This window comes from Camelus ferus, chromosome 23, assembly GCF_009834535.1.
Source record: "Camelus ferus isolate YT-003-E chromosome 23, BCGSAC_Cfer_1.0, whole genome shotgun sequence".
Classification (NCBI taxonomy): domain Eukaryota; kingdom Metazoa; phylum Chordata; class Mammalia; order Artiodactyla; family Camelidae; genus Camelus; species Camelus ferus.
Window position 1 is genome coordinate 9,610,893 of NC_045718.1, and position 15,703 is coordinate 9,626,595.

Here is a 15,703-nt window from a genome sequence, read left to right on the forward strand (position 1 = left end):
TCCGCTCCTGAACTGGAGTTTGCGATTCTGTGGGGCCGCTGCTTCCCCGGGGTCCCGGCCTCCGGACAAGAAAGGGGGCGAGCTCGCTCCAGGTCTCCGCGGCTCCCCCGAGGGGACGCGGTCGGCGTTCCTGTAGGTGCCGCTCGAAGAAGCCTGGCAGGGCCCGAGGCCGCCATGGCGACCCGGCGTCGGGGGCGCGGCTGCTGGGAGCGGAGCCCGCCCGAGCGGAGGCCGCCGGCGGGGCTGCGGGGCCGCCGGGCCGAGGAGGATGCGGCGTCCCCAGCGGTCCTGTCCCTCAGCCACTTCCGCAGGTCGCCCTTCCTCTGCTTCGGGGACCTGCGCCTGGGCTCCTCGCGGACGCTGCCTCTGGTCCTGGACAACCCCAACGAGGAAGCGGCGGCCGTGAGCCTGTCTCGCGTCCCGGCCGCAGAGCTGGGCTTCCGAGTCTCTCCGAGCACCTTTGTGCTGCAGGTAGGGGAGCTTCGGGCGGGCCGGGCCCCGCTGCCCGCGGTTTCCCGCCGCCTCCCGGGAGGGGTGGGCTCGGGACTAACAGGGACGACAGACGCGCGGAGGAAAAAGCCAGTGCCCTCCTGTAACTCGAGGTGAGCACCTGTCCCAGGTGCAGAGAATGCCGGGTCGGAGGTGGCTTGGCGCTGACAGTTCGTCCACGCGCGTGCGCGGAGCGTCCTTAGACGCACTCTATAAGCCCTCAGTTGCAGAGAAGCATTTCTCATAGACTCCGGGCCTTAAGAAGGTTTTGGGTTCTAGAGTAACAGATGGCACTTTTTAAATTAATATTATCTGTCCAAATATCCAAATATTTAAGATAGCCAGGATTACCTTGGTTAGAGTAGAGTTTTTTAATTGCTTTCCATTTAGTCATCTTAGTATGTAATTTACTTTCCATAGGGAAACTTGACCCCCTGTAGAGTCAGGATAGCTACCTATTCTGGAGAAAGAGTGAGCTTTGTTTTTGCTAAATGTCTGTAGCCAACAAAACCAAAACACCTCTTCAGGGTTATTTTGAACAAGTATGGAGAGTTAGTCATTTAATCTATTTTCCCCCCTTTGCTGTAGTGTAGTTTTAATCGTGAATCTGATTTAATTTCATGAATGTGTTTTTCAGGAACTTCCTAGGTAGCTTGTCTGCACTGCATTGGCCAGAGTAATGCTCCCATTCCTGTAACCAAAAGCCAGATAATTTGATTTGTTATTTTGACTGCTGTGGTCTTTCCACTGTACAGAACCTCTGAAGGGGGGGGGGGGGCGGGAGGAAGGAACACAAACATTAGCTGAGGGCGACTCACTCCTTATCTGAATAACCACTTCACAAGGCTGTGAGAAGAGGCTCTAACCTGAGGTCCACTGACTTGTGCATAAGCAGTGGTTCAGCCACACTTAAGAACCTGTCCTTCTCTATTTTATGAATGCTTGCTTTTCTTTTCATAGAAAGATACATACTTTTTTCTATCTACATAATACTTTTACATGTTCTTTTTTAGTTTTGTGGAACTAAAGTGTTTTTTTTTTATAATTTACACTTTTATAGTGTAAAATTTCACAGATCTTATTTTTTAAAACCGTCTGTGTCTGATGGTTTATGGTTTCTGCTTTAAAACAAAACTTTTATTAGGTGTTGCTTTCCCTCAGCTTCAGGTTTGAGTGCTGATTCCACTCAACACACCAAACCATTAAGATAATACATACAAACATGATGTTTATTTTTTACAAGTTCTTTTAAACTCTGTTGCCTTATTTAATCCTCACAACAAACTCATGGAAGCATTGACCACATTTGGAGAGAAGGCAACACTGTCAAAGGGTCTGTGTCTGATGGGTCAGGGCCAGGCAAGGCAGCAGGCAAGTTCACGTCCTGAGTCTTCTGTGTGTCTCTTTTCTCATCTGTAACCTGGAAGTCTTGCCAACGGCAGCCGTGCAGGGTGCTCAAATGAGAGAGCTTCAGGCAGAGGTCTTGACTCTGTCCCGGATAAATGTTCTCCAAATTTTTAATGAGGAAATAAAAGGGTAAAAATACTTATGCATGGTTTTAGTCCGAGCAATTGACAACTGGGATTCCCATCCAGATCTTGTGGTTTGAAATGCCATGCACTTTCCCTTATACTGTTATAGGCACGGGGCATGATTCTTTCCTAAAGACGTCTGTCAGGAGGATGAGGGGGAAATTCGAAGAACAAGAAGAAGCTCCATCAAACAGCCCCTAAGCGTCTGGGATGCTCTGAGGAGACCAGTGCTTGTCAGACTTAAGAGTGCATCAGAACCACCTGGAGGGCTGGCTAACCTGCTTTTGGGGCTCCACCCCCAGACTTTCTCATGCCTTAGGCGTAGACTAGGGCTACAGTTTGCATTTCTAAGAAGTTCCCAGGTGATGCCTGAGCTACTGGGTCCAGGGCCCGCCTTTGGAAAACCACTGTAGTGGAAAAGAAATATTAGAACATCCCTTGAGTGAAACACCTCCCCCACCCTTGGTGAAGGAGCACGTCACAGCGACAAGCAGCGTGTGTCTGAGATCAGGGCAGCCACTTGCATCAGGCGTGTCTGCGCTGCTTGTTAATTAAGGGAGATTTCTACTCACCACTGCAGAATTACTAATGTGAACTTCTGGGGACAAGTACAGAAAACTGCATGTTAAACAGGTTTTATGTACAAAGATAACAGCTCAAGAACCACAGAACTTTACTAGGTAAAGTGATATATTTGCCAAAGAGAGAGAGAAATTCACTATTAGTATAAAAATGAATCTACAAGGTTCACGTACCTAGGCCTAAAAAGGAATGAAGGTCAGGAGACTGTCAGTGGGGATATGTTTTGTGGAGCAGGGTTATTGGGTAAACTATCTGAGGAAAATTTTAAATGAAATTTGGGGTTTCTTTTAATCTTCTAAACATTTTGTTAATTGGACAGTATTGGTGTGTTAGAATCTCCATATGACGGCCGTAGTGTATGGGGTTGGTTGGTTTGTGTTTGAACAGAATAACTTGGGTCGTTTTGAGGACATTCAGTTAAAATCGCCACCCGCCCTACTGAATGGGGTTCAGCTCTGTGGCGTTTGCTCCCTGACTGCAGCTGAAACCAGCCATTCGAGGGCCCCGCTGCAGCATCCCTCGTGGGGAGGGTTCAGGGCAGGGTCTGGGGTCTTTGCTTCTCACAAACCCCTCGAGTGAGCTCTGCAGCCTGGGCTGGGAACAACTCAGGTAGATGCTCTTTGTTTCACAGGCCCCTTGGTGCCAGTTGTGGAAATAGAAGCTCCTGCTACAGACGAGTACGGGCTGTACCGTGAGCTTCTTGCGCTTCTTTAAGAAAATAAGTATCCTGTCTTCTGTCTGCAATGAGTTTGATGCTGTTTTGGTGTCACTGAAAGACTTGGCTGAGCTTGCCCTGGCTCTTCCCAGGCTCCTTCACAGCCAGGTTTCTGGAATAGTTGTATTTCATTGGACGTATGGCCACAAGGTGGCGGGCCAGCTCCATTTGACAACAAGCAGCTTCAGCTAACTGGCTACCCCTGTCACTTTTCTATCTGTCACTAGTAAAAGTGTGTCACCTTTCTGTAAACCAAGACCACAGAATCTTAGGACTAAATGGAAATGCATGAGAGCATCTTGTTTATTGATTGTCAACCTTTGTTTTCATCTTCTCCCAAAGGAGGAAGATGCAGCCCACATTTTTCATTGTAATTCTGACTCTCCGGTGTCTTTCAGAATGTACGTAAAAGAGTAACACTTGCAGCAGACTCATGGCAATGCCTCTGTTCAAAAAATTAATAGTGATGCATATCCAAGAATGTCATTACTGAAGTTAACAGTGGCATATTTAAAGGAAAATAAGTAACAGATCTGTTCCTTCATTTATTTTATTTGAGTTACTAAGAGTTTAAAAGCAAGGGGGAGTGAATAGGGGAAACAAATGAGGATTTACAAGGATTAAAAAAGCAAAATGCTTTATCTTTATGTTTAACTCAGTTTTTACACCTCTGAGAGTATTTGTCTCCATAATAGATGAATTTTTGTTGATAGACTCTCACTGCAGTTCAGAAAGCAGGTATCAGTTATATAAGTCCCTTTAAAATTCTCTCAGAACTAACTTGGTCTCACTGCCTCAGTCTATAGATTGTTATAGATTAACTAAGGACTTCCTCATGGGGAGGTGGATAAAGAAGGAGGAGGCAGGGAAAGGAAAAGGGAGTGAACACTGAGCATCTTTTTCCAAATGTGCTCACTTCCTGGGTTAGCGATTTAAGCTTTCAATTAGAAATAAAAAGACTAGAACTACATTTTGGTATGCCTTAAATAAAATAGGCAAACAAACAAACAAAACAAAATGAAACCTCTGCAGCCACAAAATGTACAGCTAAGTAATGTTATTTATAATATTCAGATATGCTAAAGAGATTACATATATACAGCAGTCCTCTGCTCATCTCTCCAGCTTCCTGGATTGCAGGTCATTTCCCCCTCACTAGTTAATATTAAACCATGCTGGTCCTGTATCTGTTCCTGGAGCTACACTAGGCAACGTCTTGTATGAGGCCTGTGCACATGCTGTATGTTCTGCTAAACTGCTCCTCCCTTAGCTCTGTCTGTCCACCTCATTCTTGTACTTTGTCTTAGCTTAGACGTTACAATCTCCTATCACCCACTCAGAGATGATAGGTCCCCTTCACTATTTATTGCTCTGAATCTCAGACCCTTTTTTGTTTCATTGGTAACAGTACTTGGAACTTACATTTTTGTATATGTCTTTTCACTTAGATTTTGTAATTTCTTTCATTGGAAAGAATAAAGAAGCCAGAGACCATGTCGATTTTTCATTCATTCAAGAATCTTGTCACTTAAATATTTAATGTGTGCCTACTATGTGTCAGGTACTATGTGTACCATTAGGCACTCGATAACTTACTTGTTAAATACCAGTAACTCTTTAGAAGGAATGCCCCCTCTTAAAATGTCCTATATATAAATTGAGAAGTAGTAAGAGTTCACACTCTTGAATTTATCCTAAACAGAAATTTCATTTGAATCTCAATGAGAAAGAATTTTGATAGATATGCCGATTAAGTCAGCTATACAGGCGGACCTCAGAGGTATTGTGGGTTTGGTTCCAGACCTGCAATAAAGCAAAACTCACAACAAAGTGAGCCATGTGAATTTTCTGCTTTCCCAGAGCATGTAAAAGTTTACACTGTCATCTATTAAGAGTGCAATAGCATCATGTCTCAAAAAACAATGTACCTACCTTACGTTAAAAAGGCTTTATTACTAGAAAATGCCAACCATCATCTGAGCCTTCAGCAAGTCGTAACCGTCTTGCTGGTGGACGGTCCTGCCTCAGTGTTGATGGCTGCTCACTAGGGTGGTGGTTGCTGAAGGTTGGGGTGTTTGTGGCAATTTCTTAAATAGGACAACAATGAAGTTTGCCACACTGATAGACTCTTCCTTTCAGAAGTGATCTCTCTGTAGCATCAATGCTGTTTGATAGCATTCTGCCCAGAGAAGAACGTCTTTCAAAATTGGATTCCATCCTCTCGAAACCTGCCACTGCTTTATCAACTAAGCTTATGTGTTATTCTAAATCTTCACAGCATCTTCACCAGGAGTAGATTCCATCTCAAGAAGCCACTCTCTTTGCTCATCCATAAGCAGCAGCTTCTCATCCATTCAAGCTTTATCGTGAAATTGCAGCAATTCAGTCACATCGTCACAGGCAGCGTAGGTTTGGTATAATTCTTTTGGGCCCTGAGACTTCCAGAAGAGGAAATTGAGCACTGGCTTCACCTTGAAGCCACTGGCTGCACTAGCCCCTAAGGAGAGAGTCAGCTGGTCCTTTGAAGTTTTGAAGCCAAGCACTGACTCCTCTGTCACTGCGGAAGTCCGAGGTGGCATCTTCTCCCAGTAGAAGGCTGTTGCACCCACACTGGCAATCTGGTTCAGGGCAGCACCTCCGTGAACCATCGTGGCTGGATCTTCTGGAGAAGCCGCTGCAGCTTTGCGTCAGCACCGGCTGCTTCACCCAGCCCTGAAACTTCTATTTTAATTTGTTTAAATAAATAAAACAAAATTTGGCTTTTTTCCTCTGAAAAACAACAGACACAGGGTTTGTTTTGTCATGTTAGGGTTTTGCATTTGGCAAATTCCCGCCAGGCTGTGGGTTGTAGATGTTAAAGTTTAAACTCTGGGCTCCGACTGTCCGGGTTCTAATTACTAATGGTATGACTTTGACAAAGAAAGCTTTCTGGACCTTGATGAGCTCATCTGTAAAATGTGCGTCATCACAGTCCCAGCTTCCTAGGGATGTGAGGGTGAGGCTAGTTCTATTAGATACCTGAGACTATGCCTGGAGCATAATAAGTGTTTGACAAATATCAATAACAATGATGTGGATTTCAGAGAAGTTCACAGGGAACAAGGGGTTTAGTTGATCATCTTTACATTTCTTTTTGGAAAAGTCTTTTCTGACACAAGCTCATTATACTTGAAATAGAAGTTCTGTACCTATCCTAAGGAAGTAGAAATACATGATTAAGTTGTTAAAAAAAAAAAACCACTGAACCAAAATAAAGTGATTTGGAGACTGTTTCATTCCTTCATATACAATTGAGAGTTTATTATAATTTTATTTTGTTGTGAGCCTTGTTACTACTAGTAGCTGATTTCCTTATAATGAAATGAGATAAGAGTAGGAAAATATACTTGACGTGTTAAATGTCATTAGGGTGTAGAGTGCAGGTGACTGACAATCATTAATCCTCTACTGTAGTCTAAATGGTATACAATATGTTTTGGTTATTATACATCACTACTGTCACAGTCATTTAAAATGTGTTGTTTTTATTACAGCCTAAAGAAAAAATTGTTATTTCTATTACCTGGACACCTTTGAAAGGAGGCCGAGTAAGAGAGATTGTGACATTTCTTGTAAATGATATTCTTAAACACCAAGCTATATTACTAGGAAATGCAGAAGAGCAGAAAAAGAAAAAGGTAATGTTTTAATCACTCTGTAATTTACTTTAAGAAAATAATAATATGTAAAAATTATTTTGATAACAGTCTTGAAGTGAGTAACATACATAATATTTCTTATTTAAAGGTAATACTCAATAGCTTTCAACAAACTGTCTGTTTTGCTTACTTTGCAGAGGAGTCTTTGGGATACCATCAATAAGAAGAAAGTGTCAGCTTCCTCAAGTCGTAACAAGGAGATTTCAAATATTCAAAATGTTAATAAAACATTTAGTGTTTCCCCCAAAGCTGACAGAGTTAGGAGCCCACTACAAGCCTGTGAAAATCTGGCCATGAGTGAAAGCTGTTCCCCAATAGAAAACAATTCTCTAATCCTTGAAGGAAATAAAATACCTATATCACCTATTAGTCCCGCATTCAAAGAGTGCCATGGAGAGACTCGCGTGCCACTCTCTGTGCGTCGGTCTACGACCTACACGTCCCTTCCTGCAGCTGAGAACGGGGGGCTGTTGGAAGTAGCAGGTGCCAACGTTTCCAGAGATTTTCATTTTAATGAGAAAGTCCTAACTGAAACTTCCTTTGACTCCGTAAATAATGTCAATGGCCAAATTGAAGAGAATAGTAAACTAAGTCTTACCCCAACTTACTCTTCAACTTTGAACGTTACACAAAGCCAAGGAAATTTTCTAAGTCCAGGTTCCTTTGTGAATAATAGCCATGCGGCTTATAATGAACCAGAATTAGTGATCCATCTTTCACCAGATATGTTTGTCAGTGGTAATTCAAGGTCTGTACATTTGGAACCAAAAAGTGTGCATGAAATTTACCAGACAATTTTAAGTCCAGATTCTTTCATAAAGGATAATTATGGACTAAATCATGACGTAGAATCAGAGACAATTAATCCAACTCTATCCCCAAGTCAATTTGTAAAAGATAATATGGCCTATGTGTGTATATCTCAGCAAACATGTAAATTATCACCATTATTAAATGTAAATTCTCAGGCCTCACAGTCTCCTCAAGATGGGAGAAAAAATGAAGTTTTACCTGGTATTCCTGAATGTCAGGGTTCAAAATCTCCAAAAGCTATTTTTGAAGAATCCAAAGTTTTAGAAATGAAGTCAGACTGTTACACTTTTAAAAAACAGGATCAGCCTAAATTTTCTGTAGTTCAGGTTATTCCCAGTCACGGCCACAATAAACCACTTAAGAGACGTCCAATACTTTCTGCCACTGTTACTAAGAGAAAGCCCACCTCTGCCAGAGAAAACCAAACGGAGACTAATAAACCAAAGGCAAAAAGGTGTCTCAACAGTGTAGTGGGTGAATGTAAAAAAGAAATAGATGATCAAAACGAGAAAGATGATTTTCATCCTTATCTTCCAGCTACAGATCCAATGCTAAGTAAACCTAAGAATTATAAAAATGTAGTAACTCCTCCCCCAAAGATAGCTTCAGTTGCTCGTAAAAGAAAGAGTGAGGGAAACACAGGAGGTGAAAATGTAAGAGTTACAGTCACAGAATACACAGAAGTGCAAGAAATCAAAAGGATCCACTTTTCTCCTGTGGAGGCTAAAACCTCAGCTGTTAGAAGCACGAGAAGAGTGATAACGTCCACCTCGCGTCGTGGGCACAACAGGGGGAAGCTGGACCTGAAGAAGAAGACTGGTAAGTCTTGCTAAAAAGTCTTTAATGAAGGTGTACCATGAAAGGGCATATTTTCTGCTTCTTTTGGTTTACTAAGTTGCTGTTGGTCGGCTTGAACTCACTTGTACTTTTTATTTACCCATTTGCTTAGTGCAATGTAGTGTGGGGCTGAATTCTGAAGTCAAGTGTTGTGATCGTGTTCTTATTTAAACTTTTGATGTTTTGTTCATCAAGATTTCTCTGCATTAATTTCTATTTTAAAAAAAAATTGCATTGAAACACGTGTCTGGATTACCGAGGACCCCCCCGCCCTGCCAAGTGTTGCCCCAGCGGAGGCACTTCACGTGCCTCGCGTTGGTCCAGGCCCTGCTGCGAAGGCCCAGCGAAGACCTGGCCTCATCTCTGCATCTGGGAGCGCAGAAGAGGCCACTGCTCACCCCAGGCTCCTGGGGACATCGTTCCCCTCACTCCTAGATATTTTACTCTTTTTGATGCAATAAAAATCTTTGATAGTTTCTTCTTAGTGTATTTAGTGTAAATTTAGTGTTTAGTGTGATGCAGCAGACTTTTGTATACTGATTTTGTATCCTGCAACTTCACTGAATTTGTTTATTAGTTCTAATAACAGTATTTTAGTGGTGTCTTTAGGGTTTTCCATATTATAGTATCATTTCATCTGCAAATAGTGACAGTTTCACTTCTTTCTTTCCAACTTGGATTCGTTTTATTTCTTTATCTTGCCTCATTGCTGTGGCTAAGATTTTCAATTCTATGTTGAATAAAAGTGAGAGTGGGCATCCTTGTCTTATTCTTGACCATGTATTCTTTTCTTAATTTTCATATCTGTTGTTTTCTCACTAACTCAGATCTTTCACTGATTTCAAGTACTCTGTTCTCTGATGACTTTTCCCTCTTGGTACATTCCCTTAGCAAATCTGAATGCAGCATACAACATCTCATATCTACCTGTTAACTACATTTGTTTGCCTGCATTATTATTTCCTATAGAAATGTTCTGACCAAATAACAAATCCTTTGAATATAAAGGAACACATCTATTTTGATCTCCTACAAGATGTGCAATAAATGATGAATGAACGACGCAGTAAATGAATGAGCAAATAATCCATTGATGTGTTGACACTTGAACTTGCAGTTTGTTTGAGGTGGCCAACGAGCTGAGCTGAGCCTCTTTGCAAGGTTTAAAGAGGATTGCACACATTGGATGTCTGATTTATGAGCATGGTAACTCACTAAGAGTGCTTCTGCCTTCTTTCTGTTCTGAAAAACTTAAGAGGGCAGAGAGAGAAGTCAGTTTTTCAAGATGCATTCATTCAACATTAAGGTACCTACTATGTTCTAGGCATTGTTCTAAGCTCTGGATACAAGGAGAAAAGACCATTTCTGCCCTTGAGTTGCTCCCAGTCCTCTGAGCAATGCACAGGGAATCAGGGAAGCACAGCAGTGGAGGCAGTTTGCTTGGCTTTATGTGAATGACTGGAGGTTCCCATAAAGTAAAACGGTTCCTTGCAGAAGGACCAGCTTCTGCAAGGCTTCAAAATGAGGAACTTTTCCTCGTATTTTTAATCTTTAAATATGTTAAAATGCAAAGAACCTTATAACCTAATCAATATTGTGTAACAATTTAATCATGTTCCTTATTTTGACAATTGGCACAGATTTGCAATTCTTCTGAATCAAAGCTAAGCAGACTTTCTCTACAGGTTCAGAAAGTAAATATTCAGGTTTTGCAGGACATGGGATCTCTGTCACAGCCACAGAGCTGGGCCACTGTAGAAGGGAGGACAGCCACAGACAGTGTGTAAATGAACGCTGTGTGCCGATGCAACTTCATGGACACCAAAACCAAATTTCATGTCATTTTCATGTGTGATGAAATATAATTGTTCTGACTTTTTTCAACTAGTATTTATAAATGTGAAAACTCTTCCTAGCTTACAGACTGTCCACAAACAGCTGTGGGCTGAATTCTGTCCTGGGCCTGAGCTTGCTCTGTTTGTCTCCTGTTGCAGCAGGAGCTGGTGTAAACCTGCCTTTGAGGCAGTGAACTGCATTCGCTTGGGTTATTTGCCTCTGTGACTTTCACACGCTTCCCTTTGTAGGTACCACCCATCAACTACTTTGTCATCTGGGGTTCATTCTGCATCACTTGCCTGTCAGTTGATATTAAGTCTTGTGAGTTCCTCTGTGAAAATCACTCTTCTCTGATTTGTCTGCACTACTCATGTGTTCATTTGAATTCTCATCGGAGCTAACGTAGGCCTCTGGGATAGCTTCCTTTTAGCTTTCCATCTCTGTCTTGACTCCTTTCATTCCACCGTCCACACTGTCTTCTAAAGTATGTATAACAATGTTACTTCCTAGGCTTAAATCCTGCCTTGACAAACCAGGTACTTCACAGAGTGATAGTGCGGGCCCTGGAGCTGGACGGTCCAGCTCTGCCACTTACTAGTCTGTGTGACCTTGACCAACTGGCTTAGCTCCTCTAAGCTCCAGTGTCTGAATTCCATAAAATTGGTGCATCTCTCATAGGTTGCTGGTGACGATCATGAGGCAACCTAAATTACAAGACTCTGATTGTGCCTGGCACAAAGTGTTCAAATAGCTGCCACTGTTATTTTTAATATGATTACACTCTTTTTTCCCTCTTTCAGCCTCTTTTTGCCTTGATTTTTAAATTTTTTTATATGCGTGATCTTGGCTCCGGCCACTTTGCAGTTCTGACAAAGGCCCTGTGCCTGGTGTGTAATGTCCACTGCTCGGGTGTCCTCCCACCAGGAGCCTATCCTGCCTTTTAGGTGACGTCAGCGCTCCCCCTCCGTGTCCTCCTACCCCCTTATATGTAATTCTCCTTTACATAGGATGTGGTGGTTCTTCCTGAACTTCTGCACTAGACTGAAGACATCCTGAGCTCTGTACCGCATCTCTACATCCTGCATCTCAGCACCTGGCACAGAGTCTGCTGTACATAATAAACACACAGTGAACTGGCTGCATCTGAATCGCAGCTTCTATAAACACAACATAAATGATAGTTTCTGGTCTGTAACTTCCAGACGTAGGTTTTACTGCCTGAGTTCATAGCATAGTACCTGGCACTTACTGGTTATTCAATATTTGCTAAACGATATGATTGTGGAAAGCATAGATTTTAACTCGGTGGCAGTTCATTTGGGAAATTATTTCATTTTTTAAATGCTATCATTCTGCTTTCTCATGTATTTTAGATTCATTAGGATACAGAACTCCTAATTCTAAAACAATCAGAAGGACAAGACCCATTGTTCCTGTGGCGCAGTCTAATTTGACCTTCATAAAGCCACTAAAAACAGGCAAGTATTTAATATCGTTAAAGTCTACTAAAACCTGACATGAAGTGAAGTTGTTTTTTTTTTCTGAAGTGAAGTTTTAATTGCATTTCAAATGGAAATGAGTTGGTACTTTTTTTGTCAAATAAAAGCCTTGAAGAATTGTTGAAGTGTGTATTCAGATAATAAGTAGGATATTTTCTCAGACAGCTAATGAAATTGACTCACATTACTTGGAGCTTTTCAATAACCAGGAAGCACTGCCTTACATTTTCTCTTTTTACTTTGACTACATTTTATACCCAAAATGCTTTCAACCATTTCCAGCAAGTAGTGGAAAAGTAAACATTGTTCAGTGTTTTAAAGTTGGTTTTGCTGATTAAAATGGTCTTTTGCTATAGAGTGTATAATAATTTAAAGGAGAATTTCTTGTGCAATAACCTGATTGTGTTCTTAGGTATTCCTAGGCACCCAATGCCGTTTGCTGCAAAAAACGTGTTTTATGACGAACGCTGGAAGGAAAAGCAGGAACAGGGCTTTACTTGGTGGCTAAATTTTATATTAACTCCTGATGACTTCACTGTGAAAACAAGTATTTCTGAAGGTAAACATCATTAATGCTTAAATTAAATGATACTCTTGTTTTACGAGGTCATTTCTAACATGACTTTTCATTCTTTCATTATACGTATTTGTTTATTGTATTGTAGTGAATGGCATGGTTCACTAATCCATTGACGTGAATGCTCAAGGCTGTGTGGGTGAGAATTTTGTGCTGAAAGTACCAAACTTTACTTTTTCTTTTTACTTTCCTTTCTCACTCAGCAGCTGATGTGATTCTAGCCTTTTGAGTGACTGGGTGCTATTCTAATAAAGATGCAGTCTGAGTCAACAGCACATCATGACTGCCTAGAAATCCAGTTCAGTGTTCGCTGCATTAATAAAGTGTCACGTCCTGGTGAATCAATTTAACCGTCTTGTGCGGCCTGATCACTTTAGGGATGTTGTCTCCACCATAACGTAGTTTAAGACGTGTGTAGGCACGTGTATAATTATGAGGAATCCAAAAAAACAGTTGATATGGGGACTTTTTAAAACATCTCAGTGTCTGTTCTGGAAAAGAGAAGACTCGAGTGCAGAACCAGCTGGAAACACGCTGTCCGCGGAATGCTTGGGGGATCTTCTCCTGCAAGAGAAGGAAGCATCGCCTGGGCTGCTGTCCCACAGAAGCTGTGGGTCAGTTCAACTCAAGATACGGAAAAACCCTTTTAATATTTAACCTGTCAGAGCACCGCACAGGCTAACTTTAAGAGGACGGTTTCTCCACTGTGGCAGAGTTCAAGCAGAGACCCGCTCTGTTTTGTTAGAGAAGCATGTCTAGGGTTTTTACACCAAGAGGCTCTTTGATTAGATGATCTCTAAGGTCACTTTTCTTTTCCAAAAGTAAACAAAGCATGATTTTTAGTTCTCTTTAGAGAAAATGTGATTTTAAAATGTATAAAAATACTGTTTAACCAGAAACATTCTTTCTTTTGTCTTTACCCAGTAAATGCTACCACTCTTCTTCTGGGAGTAGAGAGTCAACATAAGATAAGTGTCCCTAGAGCTCCCACCAAAGATGAAATGTCGCTTAGAACGTACACTGCTCGGTGCAGGCTGAACAGATTACGCCGTGCTGCGTGTCGCTTGTTTACGTCTGAGAAAATGGTTAAAGCTATGAAAAAGCTTGAAATTGAAATTGAAGCTAAGCGGTTAATTGTTCGAAAAGACAGACACCTCTGGAAAGATGTGGGTAAGAAGATTACAGAAATCTTGCGCTTACTTCTTTAAAAACACGCTAGAAATTTTGTATTTCAGAGTCACATGTATATATAGTTTGCCTTGGCTGCCTAAAATCTCACATACTTAAATGTGATAATGTATATATATTGAAGAGTGGAATTATACTTTATTCAAATTAACTTTGTAAGTGATTATCCTTTTTTCCGCTGATTTCTCTCCCTGACCTCACTTGCCTTTCACGTGCATTTCAGGAGAACGGCAGAAAGTCCTGAACTGGTTGCTGTCATATAATCCTTTGTGGCTACGAATCGGCCTAGAGGTAAGTACACCTTTCTGGTTTTGAAAAAAGATATACTTTTTTATTATATACTTTTAATAGACTCTTTAATAAAATATAGTTCTACTTATAAAGTCATTTGGTTAGCTTAACTGATCTTTCAGTATGAAATTTAAGGTCCTTTAAGAAATGCTCATTAGGTTAATAGACCATGTCATTATATGCTATTGCCATTTTGTTATGTAGCAGTTTTCCTATCGGTTTCTTATATATGTGTAATTTGATACTGGATATAATAACAAGTAGATTAAGCTCCTTTGTGAGTATTTACCAATGACGATACTAGGCTGTTTTAAACCTGTATAAAACCCAAGGAGGTGTGTGTCATTATTTCCACTTCACTGACAAAACAGAGGCTTAGATGTTAAGTGACTTGCTGAATGCCAGTGACTGGTCAGGATTTGAATTACACCAGTCTGGTGCCATTGGAACCATTCTGATGGAACCCTGCTCATAAAAACATCATTGTACTTTGAGTTGTTCACATGTTGCACAGTTCCATAATATTTAGAATGCTAAAACAAACTGAATTAGAAAGCCACTAAGAGTTGCTGTTTAAAAAAATGTATGCTTTTATTAAAATCCGTAGTGTTTCCATTTCATTTAGTCTTACTGGTAAACTCATATTTCCTGAAGGCTTTTTGCCTTTGTCATGAGGGATGTCTTATTCTTACTTCAATTTATTGTAGGTTTTGTAATAGAAAACTCTTTAAAACTGAAAGGAATCTTTACAATAATCTAGCTCTTATTTATCAAGAAATGGAGGCGCTGAGAGAATGAATGATGAGCCTCTATGGTCGCCCCGCTTGACAGTGTCATTGCTACAATTTCTTGTTTTAATTCTTATTTCAATTGAATTGAATTTCAATTCAATTTATTTTTTTCAATGAATGATTAATTAGAAAATTACATATCAACTGGCTCTGCTTCACATGTCAAGTAATTCCAGAACCTCAGTTAAAGTAGAATCTCTCTTTTTTGGGACATAGCTTTTTTGTGGCAGAAGTAAAAATTGGGGAGCTAGGTAGAAGCCTGCAATGCCTTTCAAAGCTCCTGCTTAGATGTAGTGTGCGTCAGTACCACACGTATTTCTGGCCAAAGAGCATTATCTGGCCAAACACTAATGAGGCAGAAATATTTATTCTCTCACAAGAGACACAGCAAGTCTATGCCATCTGGTGGGAAAAGGACCTTTTAAAGGGAAGGGAGGGATGAATAACTGTGAATAAAACATTCTCCCTTACCACCACACTTTAGGGTTCCACTAGTAGGCATGGCTTTTAAGGATCTTAGGAAAGCATCAAAGGCCAAAAAAAAAAAAGTAAGTAAATCTAAAATGTCTCTATTTTGGCAGGTATTAATACTTTGCCATGCTTTTGTCTAGTTTTGTCAGTGTAAGTTTATGGAATATAATTTGATGTGTTGATGTGTTTTTAGTTTTTTCTAGAAAGTGGCTTTTAAAATCAATAATAATTAGTGTATTGATGTTAAATTAATGTCACATTAAAATCATTAATTATATACAGATCTGCACATCCCAAGTTATTATCTTAGTTGCCTTACAGATGGTTTTCCATTTGTTAACTATTAGACAATTTAGAATTATTCAGGTGTCTGTTGTGCCTTCC

At 40.8% G+C, this 15,703-nt stretch overlaps 1 protein-coding gene across 2 annotated transcripts in view; it reads left to right on the plus strand.

The window, feature by feature from the left end:
- ASPM (assembly factor for spindle microtubules) overlaps positions 1-15,703 on the plus strand; it is a 53,646-nt gene continuing 37,943 nt past the window's right edge. For both annotated transcript variants that reach the window (XM_032466791.1, XM_032466792.1), the window contains exons 1-7: positions 1-471; positions 6,852-6,995; positions 7,154-8,648; positions 11,876-11,980; positions 12,414-12,560; positions 13,503-13,748; positions 13,990-14,057. In XM_032466791.1, coding sequence (XP_032322682.1) covers positions 175-471; positions 6,852-6,995; positions 7,154-8,648; positions 11,876-11,980; positions 12,414-12,560; positions 13,503-13,748; positions 13,990-14,057 — 2,502 coding nt within the window. In that variant the 5' untranslated portion in view covers positions 1-174. The remainder of the gene's footprint in view (positions 472-6,851; positions 6,996-7,153; positions 8,649-11,875; positions 11,981-12,413; positions 12,561-13,502; positions 13,749-13,989; positions 14,058-15,703) is intronic.